Source organism: Leptopilina boulardi, unplaced genomic scaffold, assembly GCF_019393585.1.
Source record: "Leptopilina boulardi isolate dan_hultmark-lab unplaced genomic scaffold, ZJU_Lbou_2.1 LbouV2_213, whole genome shotgun sequence".
NCBI classification, from domain to species: domain Eukaryota; kingdom Metazoa; phylum Arthropoda; class Insecta; order Hymenoptera; family Figitidae; genus Leptopilina; species Leptopilina boulardi.
Genome location: NW_026137767.1, coordinates 4,088,547 through 4,109,673, shown reverse-complemented (window position 1 = coordinate 4,109,673; position 21,127 = coordinate 4,088,547). Strand labels below are relative to the sequence as shown.

Sequence of the window (21,127 nt, the reverse complement as noted above, 5' to 3'; positions counted from 1 at the left end):
TGTGATTTTTAATCTATCTTCCGCAGTATTTGGGAAAACTTTGTTGCACACGCTGCAAAGGGCGCCGGTTCTGCCTTTTTCGGTTTTCACTGACGTGAATCCACGTCTTCAAAAGACATGAATGTTGAGAGGCCTTCCACCTCGATTCATTTTTAAAAAGAATGTCCAGAAAGTAATAATCAAACGAATCAAACAAAAATTCAAAGACTAAACACATAGCGGGAACCAACTAGATTGAGGTTTTATTTGCTTCTGACCATTACGAGTGCCTACGTCATGAAATGTAACAAACGTTGTGTAGCAAACTAGACAAGTTGTATACACATGTAACATACGTAGCAAACTTAGGTAACATACATGAAGTATGTTACTTACCCATCTCTGCCAATATATCAAATTTTACGGTCTTTAGACTCAAACCAGTGCCAGTGGAACATCGACATAAAAAGAAAATTTTTTTTCATAAAAATTTAGAAAATTTGTCTAACGTATTTCTCAGAAAAGTTTTGATGATTAAATGTGTTTAGAATGCTCCTATTCCGGGCCGCACAAAGTTTTGAATCGTATGTCGGACAGAGTCTACGAAATTGATGTAAATGGTGAATCAAAAAAAGTCTCTGTCGAGAATATCAAACCGGCCTATTTTGCGATAAGCGATGATCCTGCGAGAGATGCGACCGAACAAACAAACAGTTTTCCGTCGAGTTCTAATCTATTTGTCAGAAATAAATTTTTCTTTGGATCAAATAAATTCTTTATTTCAATGAAATAAAATATATATTTGCAACAAATAAATGAGTTAGTAGGCTCGGAGACAAATATACCATTTCTCTGAGTGTGAATAAAAAGAAAAAAGTTACTTTTGAACCAAAAACGAACGACTAATTAAAAACTACCTAATTTTAGTAAGGAGAATAAAGACGATTTTTGCGTGATTTTTTTTTATATACATATATTTTTTAACAATATTCGATTTATAAATAAATAGACGATAAATTTTTTACGTGAATAAAAAAAATCCTCTGATAAAGCGTAAAAATTTTAAGTTAAAAAAAAACTAAATTGTACATGGACAGAAAATTTTACAGGTACACAGAAAAAAAAGTCTTGAATGCAGTCTACAAAAGAACTTATTTTAAAATGTAACAAAAAGTAGTCTTCTTGGACTTAATATTAGTTTGATAAAAGAGTTTTAAAAGAAGTCGGTACTAAAGCTTAAATAAAGTCCCCAGTAAAAAAAAAGAACTAGGAGTAAGAGAAAAGAATTGGTGGTAACTTAAGCTGAATTCGGTTTGGCGAAAAAACCGAATTGGAACGTTACGGTGAATTATTTTTTCTTACCGTGAATTCTTTTTTCTTAAACATTTGAATTGACGTTTGTTTATTCGAGTTTGTATTATAAATGAATAAAATAAATTCTTCGAAGTCTAAAAAAGCCGATTTGGAATAAGAAATATATAATTTTTTAAAAAGAAATAAAAGTGAAATGTGATAGATTTACCGACAATTTTACCATGTGAGTACTACTCATATGGTAAATTTATCGTATGAACACTACTCACTTGATAAAATCGACGGTGAATCTGTCACACTTCGCTTTCATTTATTTTTTTTAAATTATATATTTCTTATTCCAAATCGGCTTTTTTAGACTTCGCAGCATTTATTTTATTCATTTATAATGCAAACTCGAATAAACAAACGTCCACCAATTCTTATCGCTTACTCCCAATTCTTTTTTTTACTGGGTCACCATGTGTTCTCAAAAATAGCTGTAAGCCGAAAAGTAGGCTTAAAAATAGTTCTTTTTTAAACTCGAATTTACTGCATGTCAAAATATTGACTAAAATAAAGTTTTGTTAAAGACTTAAAAGTAGTAAGTAATACAGTTTAAATTTATCCTGATTTATTACTTATGAAATTATGGGTATAATTAATTGCATTTTATAAAGAAAATGTTAAAAATAACAATTTGCCCATAATTTTTAGCAGATCCTTACTGCTAAAAAGTTTAGTAAATTTTTTTTAATATTCTCTTAATACAATAAAAAATAATAAACGCTTTTTAAACATATAAGCTTTCAACTTTATTCATCTTCTTTAAATACAAATATAAACAAGTTATAAAAATATTTAAAAACTATCGCCTTCAAACAATTAAATTGTTTTTAAATTTTTAATACTTTTTTCAGGGAATATTTCCATAAAAATGTAAGTTTAAACAATACTGATGCAATGAGGTAGTTTATTTGTCGATGAAAAGCAATCATCAACTTATATAAGTTGTTTAATTAGTTTGTCTATATAGATTTTTTAAATTAAGTTTTCAAATATATTTCTATATAGTAACAAAAGAAAACATAAATTTACTTTTTGAAAGGGGTTAACAATAAAAGTGATATAAAATATATAAAATATTTTTTAAAATAGTTGAAGTTGCTCTAAAATTTTTACTACACTTTTGTACTTTGAATAGTACTGAGAAACTTTTTCTCTAAATAATACAGCCGCGATGAAATTATAAGAAATTTTTGAGTCACTTGGATAGTCAATGTTGAAAATCCAATACAGCGCAAACATTTGAAGCAATGAATCTACAGCTGTTCCGCAAAATAAGGCTTTAGAATCAACGAATAATGAAAACATTAAATTTATCTTATCATTGGCACCTACTCCTATTCATCTCGGAGCTTCATCGGCTTTCGGTTTTATTTGAGCAATTGATGTTGCAGCCTAAACAAAAAATGTTACTAGTATTTTAAAAATCACAAATAAAAAAAATTAATATTTAAATACATTGTTGAGACCCTCAACCAGATTCCCTTTTTTATGATTATTATTGTAAAGATTAAGATATCTTTTAAACGTGCTTTGCTAAACTTTCAACGGATTTATTTTTATTACTTTAGAGTTTTATTTTCAATATCCGAAAATCTTCAAACTCCCCAAATTCTCCGACAGATTAATTTTATTACTTTACTGTCATCATCTGTTAACTGTAAAACTCAGACAACTTGAAACGAGTAAACGAACCTTTCCGGGTAATTGTAAATTACGAATATTCTTTACCTGGACGAACTCCCACTTTTCGGTTTTCGCCCTTATTAAGAGTGGGGTAAGTAAGGGATCGCTTCCTGACAGTATCTGTTAGTATTGTCAAGTCAGTCAATTTTGAGTAGCTGTCGAGCAAACTTACGTATACTCTTTGACATAATGTAATTGTTTCACCATTATTAAATAATTAAATAAGTTTTAACGTATGATGAACTTGTTTGATTTCTATTTAAACCATCTTTCAACCAACACGAAAAAGCAGTTCTTATAACGAACACAAGGTTATAAGAGTCTCAACATACATACATCGAAAACATGGATCAAAACTGTGGTGGAACTACAGTTTTTTCCTTTACGTACTTTAAAATATTGCGGAACTTTCTCCAAAATTATTACTGTCATTTGGTCTAAGGACAAATTCTCCATGTTTTGGAGGTCAGGACAAAAAAATGTTGAAAAGGAGTGAAGAGCAGATATCCAATTGTTTTTAATTTGGTCCTTAGTTATTGAAATTTCTGCTTCGAATTCTCGCCACAGCTGTAAAGAAATACTTAAATATATGTTGTCCATCTATATATGTACAAAAAGAATAAATACTTTGAATGTATGCTTACAAGATCAGGGATGTTAAGAGCTGGGTAGTTCCTTAAATGATCAGCTGCTGTTCCCGCCTTTTTAGCTTATTCTCGCCTTTTTACTCGACATGATTGTAAATGTTTTTTTCATTAAATAAATTGGGGGATTTTGTTTTGGCATTTCAATTTTCATTTCTTCTTTCATTTCTTCATAAGTTCTTTCTTTTTCTTTCAGTTTTAAGTTCTTCTTCATCCTTTTTCTACCATAATATTTCATGTTTTTAAGTCTCTTGTTCATTTCGCTGGCTAAAACTTTCTGTAAATTAAGTCAAATTCATTGAGGAGAATTTTAAAAAAAGATAAAATTTTAACTTGTGACATTAAAACATTAATTTGATGAATTACTTACACTAGATGGTGCTGATTTTGTACGCAGAGCTGGTATTCTTATAAGGGCTTCTTCTGCAACAAGTGAAATTTCTGACACACTTGTTTTACCACACGCATTCAAATTATTCATTAGTATGCGAATTATTTCGCAGCGAGTGGTAGAAAGAATTACATCTCCTGTTTCTCGATATTTTAATAAGGCATTTTCCACAAAGGTAGGCCACTTACATTCTTTGGAATCCATAACTACATTGTAAAAAAAGTTGTTTAAACATTTTTTCTTTATTTATAATACTTTTTTATTTATTATAAATATATGTTTTTAAAAATTGAATTTTTTCAAAATAATACGTCAATAATTTATACATATCTTTCTATAAATTGTTCGATAAATATAATATTCAATAATATAAAATAAATGTAATATTTAATAAGGATATATATACCCAGATAGCACGCAAGTTTGCTGCCGACTTGCGTTGGGACATTGCAAGCTTGCAGTGCAAACTTGCAAAACTTGCGTGCTATCTGGGTATATATAAACTACGTTACTTATTCTTAGGAAACGAAAAATATTCAAATTCTTATACTCGGTATAATATTTCAAGGTTGACCGACAGTAAACTCGAAAATATTGATATCTTCTTCACAATGTGTATATGATAATATACATATATAGTCACCGAGTAATAAATTCACTCACTGAAATTAAATTAATCAAACTTTTTAGTTTGAAATTCGATTTCATTGCTTATTTCCACAAATTGAAATTAAATTTAATTCTATTTTGATATTTTTTGATCAAAAAGTTTACATAGGTAACCTCCTCATAAATTTTTTGTACACATTTTTTTTCAAAACTTTCCATTTCACTGACTTTACGGTATACTCCAAGAGACAAGTTACAAGAAAATTTAAATTATTTTAGCATAAATGTATTGCTTTAACTAAGCTTTACTTACCTTAAGAAAATTAGTCTGTATTTTGTCTGTATATTTCGTCCACAGAAATTCAGAGATTATCCACAATAAAATTCCACAATTATAAAAGCACACTTCTAACCTAAAGCCATGACATCAAATGACACCAATCAATGACACATGCGCGTTTACTATTTCAGGGAACAAGACTCTAGAGGACTAAAAACTAGCCTACATTTCGTCTTCATTTTATCTCTTGAGTTCTTAATACTTTTACTAGTCTAGCTAAGACTATATTTAAGACTAACATATAAATTTTAGTCAGAAGAATGCATTGTATTAAGATTAAGGTGACTTAGCAAATCTTTTAAGTTAATTATAAGGCTTGAATACATTTACAGGCTAAAATTAAGACTCACTTTAAAAGTAGTCCTGCATGAAATTAAGAATTTCTTTTTTCTGTGTACCCTTAATATTGTACAGTTAGAGACCAGTGCTACAACGATTTAAATTTACCTTTTCTTTAATTTTTATTTTTCAGAGAAATATTCAGAGAAACTATGTATGTATTACGAAAAATTCAAATAAGTAATTTTAACTAAATAATTTGATTTTTTTCATATAAACTAATTTTTTCGCCGATCGTTAGCACTTAGGGGGAGCAATGTGGGGAATATCGTCCCCTTCTTACCTCTCCGCACTTCGTCTATCCGCGAGTCACATGCTACAGCACGCGGGTTGATGGTTGAGCGGGCTTCGTTGCCAAATGTTAATAGTATAGCAATTAATCTGGTCAGGGACCTTGTAGAGTCGACGCGACAGTAGCCTGTGTACTTAATCAATTAGCTTATTAATAAATTATGTCCTTTAAAGTTAATAGTCGTCAAAGTTATTTGTTGGATACGCAAAGTTGGAAACCTTCTGGGGAAGATACCTGAGTCCCTTTTTCCCACATTTTAAACCCTTGTGCTGCCATCTATCAAATTTTCTCAAAAACTACTTTTTCTTAGATTTATCATATGATACTATTCATCACTATGTTCACAACGAAAATACTACAGCTGGATACTACACATATACTTTAAATTTACTACAGGTATACCTGTAGTACACTTGTACTACAGGTACAAGTTTTTGTTTCCAAAAAGTTTGAAAATAAAAAACTTAGCGCATTAAGAAAAATAAGAAGTTTGAATTCTTTTCTATTGACTTATATGTACTGGGAATAGAAAAGAATTCATTTTTTTATATTTAGATGTTCACTGGGGAATTGGGTAAAAACGTAAATTTGCCTATTCAGAATAATTGAAAATAATCAACTTATGCTTAGTATATGCAAATTTTAATCTTTCTCTATTCTTCGCTTCTTAATGGGTAGTTGATTTGCACAATTAAAGAGTAACAAATCTTTCCAATATAGTTTAAAGTAATTTCCCCAACGAAGATAACAAACGAAATAAAATATCCAGTTAGTAGAATGTGGAGCAGAGATGGTAATAATGACAAATATTCAGGATTTAGCAAATTTTTTTCTTCATCTTTCATCAGCAGAGCAGACAGTTTGATCCAATGTGATATTATCCCAAATTCCAGCAGATTCGTTGAAATTTTATTAAATTCATTAACAAATGGTGATGCTGGTTCAAGAATCATACTTTGAGGTAAATTATATATAACTTCATCAATGATTTTCAACTGAGAACTTCCATCTGCATTTTTATACTTTTGTACAAACAATTTTGCCATTGTTTGTCTTAGGAAACACGTAACATTTCTGTGTTCGACTAACATATGTACACATTCCTTTTCTTTCGTTAAAACCAAAGTTTTCTTTAGTAAATCTCTAATAACTGGTTCCTTATTAACAGATAATTGTAATGCATAATATTCTCTCATCATTGGCGTAAGATTTGTTCTATTTAATTTCTCTAAAGTATCTATAATCGTCATTGGACCCATTGTTATTTTTACATCTGTCATAATTGCAAAAATCGAGGATGAAAATATCGTAAAGGCGATGAATATTGATGTTAAGACGAATCTCTCATGTGTATTTTGAGGTTCTCTATAAACAGTAAAACCAAGCGTAGCTTGTAGTATATGTTCTAAAGACCATATCTGATCATCAAATTTCATAATCCAAGTAATTCCCTTTAAAATGAATATAATAATAATAAAGTAAATCAAGGACCATTGATAGCATATATTCCAATTTGATTTTTCGGGTGCAGGTATCAAAGCACACAACCGATCAAAATAGATAATTTTTGTACGGGAAAAAACTGTTTTCTTTATATAGAGACACAAGTTGGTAATATATCGAATTTTTTTTATTAATAACTGACCTATTAGACCAGTACCTCTCTCATTATTTTGTAATTGACTGTATGTGCCAAACCATTCCTCTTTTGATGGAACCTCTACTGTTGTAAAATGCATTTTTTCTGCCAATTCACGAAATATCTTTACAATTGGTCCAAAAACTTGAATGGGATGCCCTGTAGAATTCCTTTTTACGAAAACAAACGGAGGCAAATTAAATGTTCCTATTCTCATTTCAAAACTATTCATGTTTCGCAATTTATTAACAAAGATTTGTTGCTTTTCATTGCTGTACCTTTTTATTTTGTAAACATCTGTAAACGGATTGTACCAATGAATCTTGACATTTTCTGATCTAGTTGAATTTACAGAATAAGTATCGTTACTTTTTTTTTGGCCTATTTCAAAGACCGTAAAATCCAAGAAGTCATTTAACCACATTTGATGAAGAAACTTCTTATAACTCAATCGGTTAACTCCGGAAGAAATTATCGTCAAGCATTTTGTACGCGATTCATTTCTATGCAAAGAAATTAAAAATTTTGATAAGTCAAAAACTTTAGAAAATTTTTTGTTTTCGAGAGACAGAATTGTCACAATTAATGTTGTTGACTGTAAATCTTTGAATTGTGACATTTGAGACATTTGCTTTGCGTATTCTAATGTAGCATTTTTCAATCCAATTATATTATGTGGTACAAATTCTAATTTTTGAACAACGTTATCAATTGTGTTTTTTGTTGTATCATTGTCATCATCAATAATAAAAAGTATCCGTGACATCCTCGAATCTTCTATTATGTATTTTACCAAATAATTTATCCAAAAGAAATCTGCATATCCATTTTGAAAAGAAATTGTGAATATTGCGAAAAAAATCACAAATACAAAATTTTGTAACTTCATATTTTATAATTCACTTTTTTAGAAAAAATTCACAGAAATATTAAATTTTATTGTATTTAAAAATAATTATATTCTTCATTTTTACTTTTTTCTATTTGCTAAAATAAGAAAGCACAATAATACACCTTGGAATATTGTGTAACAAAAGAACTACCTCATTCGAGTTTTATTGAAAAAGAGACTAGAAAGATGTTTTTTGATAAACTAATGCCCGGAAAAAATTATTTTCCTTTTTCTGTAATGTTATCATTCATCATTCAGAAACTTTGTAATGTTTTCTATTTTATCAAAACATCTAAACTAATTTTTGTTTTCTAGAAAGAGCGACAATCAATAAATTATAACCTTTTTTATTTCTACACTGTTAAAAATGTTCGTAAATTTACAACATTTTTAATATACCAATATATATTAAATTTAAGAAACTGTACTTTGAATTATATTAAGATACCTTTTTGTGGTAATATTAATATACTGGTGTCTTAATCCTGATGTTTGTAAATTTAATATACTTTTAATATACCACGGTATATTAACTTTAAAATACATGTACTCTAAGTTAATGTAATGTACATCTATATATAGTAATATTAATACATTAGTGTATTAATGCTTTATTTATCCTAAATTTGTACGTGTCTTATATGTTTAAAAGAGTAGTTATTTTAATGATTTATTTTCAACTTTTACGTTTTGCATTGAATCAAAAATTTATTTGATTAAAATATTTGATATCATTAAATATCACAGAAAAAACCTGGTTTCAAATTAAGTATAAATTCCATACTCAATTTGATTCGCAGCAAAAATGAAACTGGGATAATTATCAAATTAAATATGGAATTTTATTCATACTCAATTTGAAACTAGGTTTTTTCAGTGATTAATCGACTATTTGATTAGCTTTTATCAAATAAATATTAATTTGTATTTTTTTTTAGTAATGCAATTATATTATTTTTAATTAATTTAATAATTACTACAATATTACTTATTTTAATTAAATATTTATTTGACATAATAGTCAAGTGGCAGGTTGTTTGAATCTAATAAATTGTTTTCAGTGTACAACTCTAAAAGTTTACTTAAAAAATTTTTTAAATTCGCTTCTATTAAATATACTTACACAATTTTTCCCCCTGTAATTTTAAGGTTAATAATGGTATAGATTCAAATGACTTTCCACTAAATTTCGTTCATTTTCATTTTAAATATTTATTTAGTTGAATTTCACAACAATTACCATCCATAAATAAAAAAATTAGTACTTTTTCAAAGAAAAAATAATACATTTGTTTGTATAAAAATATTTCTCTTTCAAGTTGTTGATAAGAAAAGTGTAAACATTTTTCAGACGAAAAAAAAAATAAGAGGTGAATAAACAGCATTTGTGATAAAAGTTACAAATCATCTTTGTCTAGTTGCATTATGGAAAAAGTTAATATTCAGCAACAATAATTTCTTTAAATATGTATCAAAAATTTATTTCAAAGCATTTCTTTTTTTTAGAACATTCTTATTACTGTATAATGTAAAATTATGGAAGAATTGGATGATTTTAGGTAAATTGTAAAAAGAAATTTAAATTACGACAATACTGTCTATATCTTATTACTTTAAATACTTTAAATGGGATTAGAAAATTTTAAATTAATAAAAATTGCAACTATCTAGGTGAAGTAGAAAAAATATTAATAATTAGAGACACTAATTGTATTTTAAATAAGTAATAAATTTTTATTTTAAATATATCTTTAATTTTGTATAATAACTAAATCGAAATGTTTAAATATTTTACACAATCTTATGTCTTCAGCAGTTACAGTTTATATAGACAGTGCGAATATTAACTACTAATTCGGTTATTTAGTCGCGGTAGTTAAAGCGTTAGCTTTAGGTCTTAGATTAGGTAGGTGCACCTGAGTTCAATCCCCGTAGGGTTCAAATTTTAATTTAATTCTGAGATTCGAACGTAAAAGATACAAGTAGATAAAATTATAAATGATAGTATTAGTTACAATTAATGTTTATTTTTATTAATTGTTTAAATTATTTTTTTTATAATCATTTTAGCATGAGATTTTGATGTTTTAAATTTAATATACCGGTATATTAATATTAATATACCGCAGTAAATTAAATTTAATATACACAAATATATTGATATTAATATACCTGTATATTAATATCACAACATTGTGGTATATTAAATTTAATATACGGTATATGCAAATTACACAGTTTTCCTAACAGTCTCAAATTGAGACCAAAAATTGCATCAAATCTTTGCAACGTTTTGATGCACATAAGTTATATCAAAAAGAGATCGTTTTGTGTATCGTTTTTAGAAATGATACACGAAACGGTCTCATTTTTTGATGCAAAAAATTTAATCAATTTATATCAATCATGGCCGAATTGAATCGACTCAAAATTAAACGAATTTTTTTCAGATATTTTGTTAATAGTACAATTGCGGAGACCATTTCACTATTTAATTTGAAAATGAAAATAACAGAAAATCAAAGACAATGTGCAATTCGATAATTAAAAAGTGACAACTTATAAACATAACCTAAAATGCATGAGAAAAAATTTGTCGATAAAATCAATATAGCCGAGCTTTTTAGAAGGTAGATGGCAGCACTCATCTATTTTCTTTTTTTAAATTTTTTCTGAATCGTTTTTATAAAAAGCAAAACTGCCATCTACCTTCTAAAAAGCTCGGCTATATTGATTTTATCGACAAATTTTTTCTCATGCATTTTAGGTTATGTTTATAAGTTGTCACTTTTTAATTATCGAATTGCACATTGTCTTTGATTTTCTGTTATTTTCATATTCAAATTAAATAGTGCAATGGTCTCCGCAATTGTACTATTACCAAAATATCTGAAAAAAATTCGTTGAATTTTGAGTCGATTCAATTCGGCCATGATTGATATAAATTGATTAAATTTTTTGCATCAAAAAATGAGACCGTTTCGTGTATCATTTCTAAAAATGATACACAAAACGATCTCTTTTTGATATAACTTATGTGCATCAAAACGTTGCAATAGAAAAAGAGACAACCAAGTTTACTGTGTACTTCATATACAAGTATATTAAATTCCCCGTAGATATTTTTAACAGTGTAGAACTATTTATCTTCTTGAAAAGCAGTAAAACTGTAAACTGGATATTTCGGTGCAAATAAACTCATCGTATGTTCTGTATCGTTTTCTTCCGTTAATTGTTCAACGACAAATGTTGATTTTTCATAAACTGGTGAAACTATAAAAATATCATATTTTGCATTTTTAAATATTCGGGAAAATCTTTTCTAATAATCTTATGTATACAGATATAATATTTAAAAACATATTACTTACTCTTTATTGATAAAGAATTTGCAAATGATAAACAGTTTGCTAGAGGAATAGTTCCTATTACAATAGGAGCAGAAACTTTTAAATTTATACTAAGCCTAAAATTTAAAAAAAATATTAATAGTATATAATTTGAATATAAAATATATTATAATGATACACCACCACCCCAAAATGGTTAGGTCGATTAACGTGAACGTGAAGTTACTTTACATTAGATTAATTTTGAATTTTATTATTAAGGAAGTTTAATTATATAGAATTATTAAAACTTCCTTCTTTGAAAACATAATTCTTATAATTTTTTCTTTCGTTCATAAGTGCTTTTTATAATCAAGTTGCGTCTTTAAATTAAAATAACTTTTATAAAACAAAATCAAATAAATCCAATGGGCAAAAAACCATGTTCGTTCTACAAAAAGTTTTTAGAACGATTCATGTCTGCCAAATAATGTTCTAAAACATTTTAAGAACAAGGATGTTCAAACAAATTCTAGAACATTATTTGGCTGACATAAAACGTTCTAAAAACGTTTTAAGAACGTTTTTGTAACAAAATATGGTTTTTTTCCCGCTGGGTAGTTATTTCTAAAATGGGAAAAAGATTAAATAATTTTCGACTTTTTAAATATATTTGTCTAACACATACACTTTGTTGACTTCCACTTCAAGCTCAATTGTATATGCAATCGAAATTATGTTACAAGTTGTACCAATATTTGAAGGTGGTATAGGAGGAACTATAATTTCGTGGTTGAAGCTTAAGAAATCTCTTTCAATTTTTTCCATCCTTTCTTTGACAATTGTTTTACTAACTATCTTTTTGATTGATCGAAAAGGAGTTGATGAGAATGTTGCATACTAAGAGACAAATGTTTGATTAATATAAAATAGATACAGCTAAAATTTTTCAATATTTAATTATACAGTCGGGTTTCCGTACCGACAAGTATTTGAAGACCCGACTGTATTTACAAAAAAATTAAAAAAAAAGATTTAAATTTCAATAACACATAAATATTATAATTAACAAAAACTATAACAAAAAAAAAGTTTACCATTTTCATTCGCAGTTTTATGTCATTAATTTCTATACCCGATTGATTGTTCACATTACAAGAGACTGGGATTATTTGTCCTGGAACATATCCTCTAAATGGTAATGACAAAGAAGCAGTCAATGGAGGTGAACTTGAAAAAATTCCAAATGTTTTTGTTCTTTCTTCGAAAATTTGTTCCTGAAATGAACACTACATAAAAATGTTTCATTTAGCATTCATTGAAATTTTGAAGCTGAAATATCTAGAACTAAAATTCATCAAACCAAGTTGAGTAGAGAAGCAATTTAAGGTCATATGAAGGGTATTATAAAGTAAATGGTATTGAATCTTACTAAAGCAAAAGGATCAGCGTTTAGATCATATTTGGATATAACAGTAAAAGCAGCTTCTATTTCATTATCAGATTTCCATGGCCAATCAATAATAGCTTTAACAATATATCGGATGTGTGCTTGATCATTTAATAATTTTAGTTCGTAACTAGTTGGTAAATTTGTAGGTAAAACATATTCAAATGGAAATATGTGTTCACCTGAATTTAAATTGATTTCAACTGCAAGCAAACGTAAAAAAAAGTAAGGGTACGTGAATTACCTTAAATACAACTTTAGGACTATTTCGGAACTTTAATTTCTGTTCGAAGAATTCCCTAGTGTTGTTGATATTTAAAAAGGTTCCCTTTCCGCCGCACTGTGTTATTTTTGCAATTTCATGTTCAAAACCTAATGTCTCTTGAACAATTTGACCAAATTGAATGAACCTTGGTCAAGGAGACTTGGTACTTTAACGTTTTCGAGGTCGCTGAATTCAAATATGATGGTAAAATTTTAAAATTCAAAATGGCGGATCCAATATGGCGGACAGAAAAATTTAAAAAGTGCTTAGATTTCAACGAGACTTGGTACTTTAACGTTTTCGTGGTCGCTCAATTCAAATATGATGGTAAAATTTGAAAATTCAAAATGGCGAATCCAATATGGCGGACAGAAAAATTTAAAAAGTGCTTAGATTTCAACGAGACTTGGTAATTTAAGGTTTTTGAGGTCGCTGAATTCAAATATGATGACAAAATTTAAAAATGCAAAATGGCGGATCTAAGCACTTTTTAAATTTTCTGTCTGCCATTTTGAATTTTGAAAAATGAACTTTATTTTTTTATTCAGTGATCCTAAATGCTTACAAAAAAGTTGTTTTATTAAGTTTCACCATGATATACTGGTTTGTATACTTCAATTTACCATTTTTTTCTAAAAAATGCTAACTTCACTCGACTCCCAGGAGCTCAAAAAGATAAATTAAGGGTTCCCTATAATTTTCCTCTATTCTACATTTATTTAGCTTTATTTTGGACCAAGGTTCCCTCACAACACAAGGATATTCAGGATATCCCTGGGACGTCCTGGGGATATCCATTTGCTTTTGGCGATTCGGATATCCCTAAGATATCCTCTGGATATCCATGGACATCTCTAAGATATCCCAGGGATATCCAAACCGCCGAAAACAAATCGATATCCCCAGGACGTCCCAAGGATATCCTGAATATCCTTTTGTTGTGAGGGTTCATTCAATTTGGTCAATTTGTTCAAGAGACATTAGGTTTTGAACATGAAATTGCAAAAATAACACACTGTGCGCCGGGAATGGAAAATAATAACAAATATTATTTTCTAAAATATGTACACATTTCTTCATTGAGTTTAATTCTAAGAAACTAAATATTTATTTATACTTAAATAATACCAGATTTTCCTCCAGCAATGTAGAAAATTGATGAAAGATATTTCTCACGACCCTGAACATTTCTGGTTCCATAAGCATATAGTCTAGCCCAACGAGTTAAAGCTTTTCCACTTACTTTAACTTTAATCCCTTTGAACAATATTTAAAATGTCAGGTGTACATATGACGCACAATGAAGAAAGAGACATAAAGAAGCAAACAAATTATAGGTTATGCTTACGATATAACTTTGCCTTGATTAAAAGTTTTTTTTTATTTCTATAAAATCAAAATCAGTTTTTAGTGAATATTTTGGATGTAATGAAGACTTATACATCAATAGTTTGTTTTGAGAATTGATCCTATTTGTGTATATTCACTTCAAAAATTTTAAAACCAAACCTATAATTGTTTGCTCCTTAGGTCCCTTTTTTCAGAGTAATTTTATTAATTATTATTAATTAATGATTCACATTAATAATTAGCCACTACCAGTAGTCACTACCGGGAACTTTCCACCTGGTTTGCAGAAATCAATATAAATAGATATAGAATAAAGATATTGCGCACATACCTCGACATTTTTTAACTGAATCTAAATCTAATATGACTCGTCCGCTAATAGTTTCTCCAGGACTATATGTTTTAACAGGATTATCAAATAAGATTTTAAATTCTTTTATTCCCATTGTCAAAAAATGATTTCGTTAATTATTGAATTAAATTAATTATTAAATTATTTATTAAATTTCTTCTTCTTTTTCACTTGAACGTTTTATAAGTACAATGCAATAAGATAATCATCGTATGATTATTATCACTTGAAGTTAATAGGTATAGATAGTGTTATAAAAGTACTGCGCACACTCTCAATATTCTGCACTATTTCATTGCATGATGTCATTGACAAGATAAACGTGTGTTAATCACAGACTTTTTACTATAATGAACTTTATTTAATTTTCTAGAAAAATTTCAAGACAATGTTTAAGACAAGGCCTAATTTAAAGTCTCATATTTGTCAGGACACACCCAGTGGGCAAAAAACCATGTTCGTTTTAAAAACTTTTTAAGAACGTTTCATGTCCGCCAAATAATGTTCTGAAATATTTTAAGAACATGTCTGTTCAAGAAATTTTCCAGAACATTATTTGGCAGACATGAAAAGTTCTAAAAACGTTCTTAAAAAGTTTTTAGAACGAACATGGTTTTTTGCCCACTAGGCAGTTTTTCAGCGGGATTGTATATTTGATAATAAAGATTGAAAATTATAATTTAAAAGCACATCTCTGGTTAAAATCCTGTTCTATCCTGTTAAAAATTCCTGTAAAGAATCACACATGTTCGTGTACGGGTTTTACATACATAGGATCTTTTTGTGTAAAGAATCCTGTAAGGAGCTTATGTGATCTTGCATGTATGGTTTCCTGAATACTGAATCCGAAAATGATCAGCAATTGTCAAAACCAGTTTGGCCAAAAAGACAAATCTGAGATCAGTCTGGATTTTCTATGAAATCAGTCTGTAACAATTCAATTTTTGTTTGATCAAGAAACTTAATTTAGTCAGGTCAAAACATTTGTCCGGAAAAATACGGATTATGTACAAAATCGATAGAGATTTATGTATGCAGCAGTCTATGTAATTGGCATATACAATTTTTGTCTTTTGCATGTAAAAGAGTAACTCCAAATCTGTCGATTGGCATCGAAAACTCAAAATCGATTTTTTAAGCTAAAGTTATACCTTCTATCGTCAGAGCACGTTTATGCCCAAAACAATGTAAATTAGATAAATCACATAGTTTTGGGCATAAGCATGCTCAAAGTACTATATTTTTTGTAATATACAAGAAAGACAGTTATTCATATACTTTTAGATTTAACAAAAAAATATATTATAGAAATATCAGTTTTAAAACTTTTACAAATATTTGTAATTAACAATATGCAATATTGTTAACTCGATTGTTAATTAATATATTACGATAGAATAGTTATTTTTATAATTGTTCCTATAGCAACTTTCAACAAACACATGAAAATCAATTCTTCTTTGAAGGTCAAACCGTTATTTTATCATATTGTTTCTATAGCAACTTTCAACAAACAAAAGTAATGAAAATCAATACCCAGTGAGAAATTTACTATTTTTTTACTAAAAAAACTGCAGTGACAACTTATGACATTTATAAAAACAATCCATGGTATGAAGTATTTTATAAAAGAGATATAATTTTATTTTATTCTTTAAGTTTTTAATTTTATTAATATTATCCCAGAAATTTACTCTCAAGTAAATTTACTCTTATTTACAATTAACAAAATTGTAACAAAACATTTAGAAAAGAAAAATCCTTTTCTTTAAATATTAGTCAACTGCAACTCGAGAAAGAAAGGTTTTATTTGAATCTGTGAAAAACTTTTATTGTTTTTAACTTTAATAAAAAAAATTTCTTGTTTTTATAATTTCAGAAACTTTTTTTGAAATTTTTTTTAATATTCAAATAATAGGTTATAATTGACAATATGATAAAACAAATATTTATTTGCAGTAAATAAATATTACTTGAGTTAATTATAAATTATCTTTGTTTAAATTCCAAAATTATTGATTCAATTACAGTTTACTTGGTTCAAAAAATATTTATTTGATGTTGTTCCTTATGACTATGAACCTTATAAACTATGGCTGCATAGCAGATCAAAATAATAAATTTTAGTGTAATAGGTATTTGCAAGACATTTTTATCCTATTTATGTAATACTGTAATTAAAGAAAATAAATTTGCTTTTTCAAACCAACCAAAAATCAGGCGCAATAGGTGAAAAAACAATATGGTCATGGGTTCAAATCTCGGGGGTCGACTTACAAGATAATTCCGTAAATATGTGGAAAATACTTTTTTTTATTTACTCCGCATTGTTTACATTATATTAAAACAAAATATAAAGGTTTCGTATTTTTTATATAATAATTATTATTTATTTTTAATTAAGCTAATTTAGATTTTACTAGCGCTGCTGCTTAGACCATGAAAAGCCCGTCTGATCAGACCATGTCATGGATGAATCGTCACCATTCTGACAATGAGTATCGCCATGATGAGACGGTCTATTTAGTGCCTAGATAGGCAGCAGACGGTCTGGCAAGGACCCTGTCAGTTCCCCAACGTTTTTCCACACGGGCAATTAGGGCGTTTCGCCGAAAACTGTTTTTTCGATTTTCTAAAACCTTAAACCGAAATTAGACACCTTTTGACCCACAAAATATGTCAGATTTTTTTCAAATTTTTTTGAATGTCAATTAGAGGTCGCTATTTTGATTTTTATGCAAAATTTGTGCTATTTATATAACAAAATTTTATTCTTTATTTTTAAGTGTTAAATATTTCCAAAACTATGCACATTACTACTAGAGGTTACCAAATCAGTAAAAAAAATTGTTCAAAATTAAAAAAAATGTTTGAAGCTTATTTTTATGACCTTAAATGAAAAAACGGCCTCCTGCACGTTCAAAGTTACTTTATTTTAATTTAAAGCCCCTTAAAATTAGGGGTCGTCCATAAATTAAGTCACACATTTTTTAACCTTTTTTAACTTCCCTACCCCCACTATTGCGTACTTTAGCGCCATTTTTTTGCTGGTTGCCACAAATTTACTGACCCCCTCTTCTCTATTAAAGTGTGACGTAATTTACCACTAATGTTTAAATTTTTATTAGATAAAAAATATTTAATAAAAACTGATTTTGACTTAACATAGTTAAAATGAACGTTTAATCAAAGTAAAACAATTACTCAACATTTACACGGAAAAAATTATTTCAGTATATTTTTCAGAATTAGTAAAAGAGTAGCGGATATACAAGATTCCTTAACAAAGTTTCTTGTAATCTCAGAAACTTTCTTTACATCAAGCAGAACATTTCAAGAGTAATTGAAACAGTTCTGTAATTTTTAAAATGGACCCTAGTGTAAAAAAGTTTTGTATTTTCTAAAGAATAACTTTTGAGAAAATGTTCAGTGGAATCTAAGTTTAACGTGGTTTAATTTTGCACGACACTCTTTGCTGCAAATACTCCATCAGAGTTCTGTAAAATTCGTCCTGGATAAAATTTAAATTTAAAATTAAATTAAATAAAATTAAATTTAATTTGAAATTATTGTAAGTTAATTATTTTAATATAGCATCATCTTTTAAAAAAGAAATTATAATAGGTTTAAATAAACAAATATATTATGGCGGAAAGATTCATCAAAGTTTTTGTCAACAAAATATAACCTCAAAATGAATTTGACGTATTATTCATTAGATACAACAGGTATATAACGCGTACTGTAAATACATACAAACTGTTTTAAAAAGATTTTTTCTTTTAATGAAATTCACGAACAATTTTAATTCACTAATATCTTGTAAAGCTAAAAGACTAATTTGAATACATATTCTTATTACACAACCATTATAGTGCTGTTCTGCCTGACTGACATTTTTGGATATGACAACACAAGCTTAGGTAGCCGCGTGCGTTAAAAGTATTCCGTAGATCAGTTAGGTAGTTCGTATAAAAATGATAGGCAGGTTTCGAATCCCCATAGCGTCCAGAATTAATTAAATTAAGTGCGTTTCAGTTATGCGAAAATGTGTATAGAATTAAGAAACAGTGACTTTAGGATTAAGAAGTAATAGAAATAACAGTATAGAATGTGTAAAATAATTATGAGTAGAATAATAAATTTTTTTTTGCAGAAAAATGTGGGAACTTGTTTGAAAGGATTTACTTAAAATCTCCCACTTGCGTGCTCGTTAACTGACTCCATTAATTAATATAACCACTTTATTTGACTTGTAACGATAGAGTATCGTAGTATAGTGGCGCGGCGAAAAGAGAGAAAGTAGACAGCGTAAGTAGTAGTGTCACTCTCTTCCCCCACGACTCGCTGTCACCTAGCTGCTAGTGATATACCTTTCGTCTCGCACCTTTTTCGTCAGTCTTCTTCCGACTCGCCTAGAGGTGCTTCTCTGACGATTGGGAGCGACTCACTCCTGGCTACCTGGTGCTCAGTAGAGGTGCGTCTCTTTGAACACCAGAGCCTTCCTCACTTCCTAGAAGGAGCTGTACTTGTTCCTGTAGGTGCTTATGCGGAACAGTAACACCCTTCGCCCTCCTTCTACCTGGTGAACCGGACTTCCTATGGGTGCTTCCGTGGAAAACTGGTGAACCAGGTTACCCACTCATTTCCAACAGGACCATGCTTGTCAAGTAGAGGCGCTCCTCTCTTGACAAAGATGATGCACTAGGCCAATTCCCCATCTCGAGACGCTTCTCGGGTGGAGGAGACTCCTAGTGAATATTACTTCGCACTAGCTTCGCGTCGGGCATAAATATTGGAACCGAATCCAATATCTAGCTTCTTCCCGATTACGAATAATAATCGACCTAGCGTGCACGACCCTAGTATTCGTCCGTACCGTCGTCTAGGGGTAAATTCTAGAAAGTACCCCACGCGAAAGTAATATGCGTCGTCCTGACCAACATCTTCGCGAACTAGTTCTTTTATCGTTACGTTTTCTAGAGTTTAGTATTTTATTTGCATTGTATAGATTCTTTTGTTCTTTATTATTTTATGTAATACTTCATTTTTGAATTTTTTATTATTCTTTTATTTTAACAATATATTCTCTTTCGAAGGTTTAAATAAAGACTCGTCAATGACTACACCTCTCCTCTACATCATAGTAAGAAATAGTTCCGAAATTAATCGAAACATAGATGGCGCTTCACGCCATCTACCGAGATTTAAAGTAACTAGTTAAAATAGGTACCCGGACTCCATCCGGCGAGCAAATCCTTTGGCAATAAAAATACAGATCATTACAGACTACTAAATATAATATAAAGTTAACATGATCAAAAGACCAGACGACGAATATAAACTGTACAGTGTTCGAAGACTCGAGTCTATCTGCCTAAACTTTTTCGCGCCCAGCAGTTCTGCGATCTCGCGTCTGCGCGCACCAAAAGAGAGAGAGGGGAATAGAGAGACCGAGCGTATTCCCCACAAAAAACGATTTAGTGGCTCCATCTATGATGCCACAAATTAACTACATTAGTAGTTCTCTTTTTCAAGTGGAGGTGCAGCCCTAGGTCAACCCAGTCTTTCAACTGCGCAAGTTATTTTGCGCAACATTTTACAGAACTCCTGTTAGAAAACGTACGACGGGTTACAGAAGAATTTAAACTTACATTATTCTTGAATTTGGCAGAAGTTTCCTTTACATTTTCGTGAAATCATTCTTTATTCATTGTAAATGACACTGTTTTAATTTATACTAACTTCTTCTCTATATCCGCCAATCCGCAACTAGTTATTTAGAATATACTGAATTTATTTTTTCCGTGTAGAATATATAATATATTTAAATTATATTTAATTATTTATAATTATTTAAATTTAAATCTTTTATATTTTTCGTCAAAGTTATTCTTTCGATTATACTTTCTTTATATACGTACTGCTCGCGTACTGTGTATTTGTATCAAAAATAATTAAATTATTTTGATTTATTATTTTGAAGAACCATTTTTTCTTCAAATTTTTTATATTTTAAACAAATACATATCTAACAAAATTTTCTTTTAACAAACTTTTAGCCCTTTGTATTTTCAACAATAAAGTAGAGGAAACAAAAATGGAACTTGTAAAATATAAAATAGAAATTTTTAAATAAATATTAACCCTCTAGGATCAGAACTGACATGGGTTAGCATAATTCTGCAACTATGATCAGTTGCATATTGAT

The 21,127-nt window shown here is 28.9% G+C and overlaps 1 protein-coding gene and 1 long non-coding RNA gene across 3 annotated transcripts; both read right to left on the bottom strand.

The window, feature by feature from the left end:
• Positions 1 to 2,397: 2,397 nt before the first annotated feature.
• Positions 2,398 to 4,228, bottom strand: LOC127278895 (uncharacterized). Its single transcript, XR_007842562.1, has 4 exons — positions 4,039 to 4,228; positions 3,669 to 3,945; positions 3,415 to 3,591; positions 2,398 to 2,733 (listed from the first exon to the last, which is right to left on the bottom strand). It is a non-coding gene; the product is annotated as an uncharacterized LOC127278895 (long non-coding RNA).
• A 5,638-nt stretch (positions 4,229 to 9,866) lies between these two features.
• On the bottom strand, positions 9,867 to 15,125 carry LOC127278932 (arrestin domain-containing protein 17-like). Of its 2 annotated transcripts, none has more exons than XM_051300894.1 (7): positions 14,896 to 15,125; positions 14,343 to 14,471; positions 12,932 to 13,152; positions 12,597 to 12,788; positions 12,188 to 12,399; positions 11,542 to 11,636; positions 9,867 to 11,443 (listed from the first exon to the last, which is right to left on the bottom strand). In XM_051300894.1, exons 1-7 carry the CDS (start codon positions 15,008 to 15,010, stop codon positions 11,310 to 11,312), a joined length of 1,098 nt encoding a protein of 365 aa, XP_051156851.1. In that variant the 5' UTR covers positions 15,011 to 15,125; the 3' UTR covers positions 9,867 to 11,309. The 2 variants fall into 2 exon arrangements, with proteins under 2 accessions (XP_051156851.1, XP_051156853.1); XM_051300896.1 differs by having other exon boundaries at positions 9,869 to 11,443; positions 12,597 to 12,776.
• Positions 15,126 to 21,127: the final 6,002 nt, after the last annotated feature.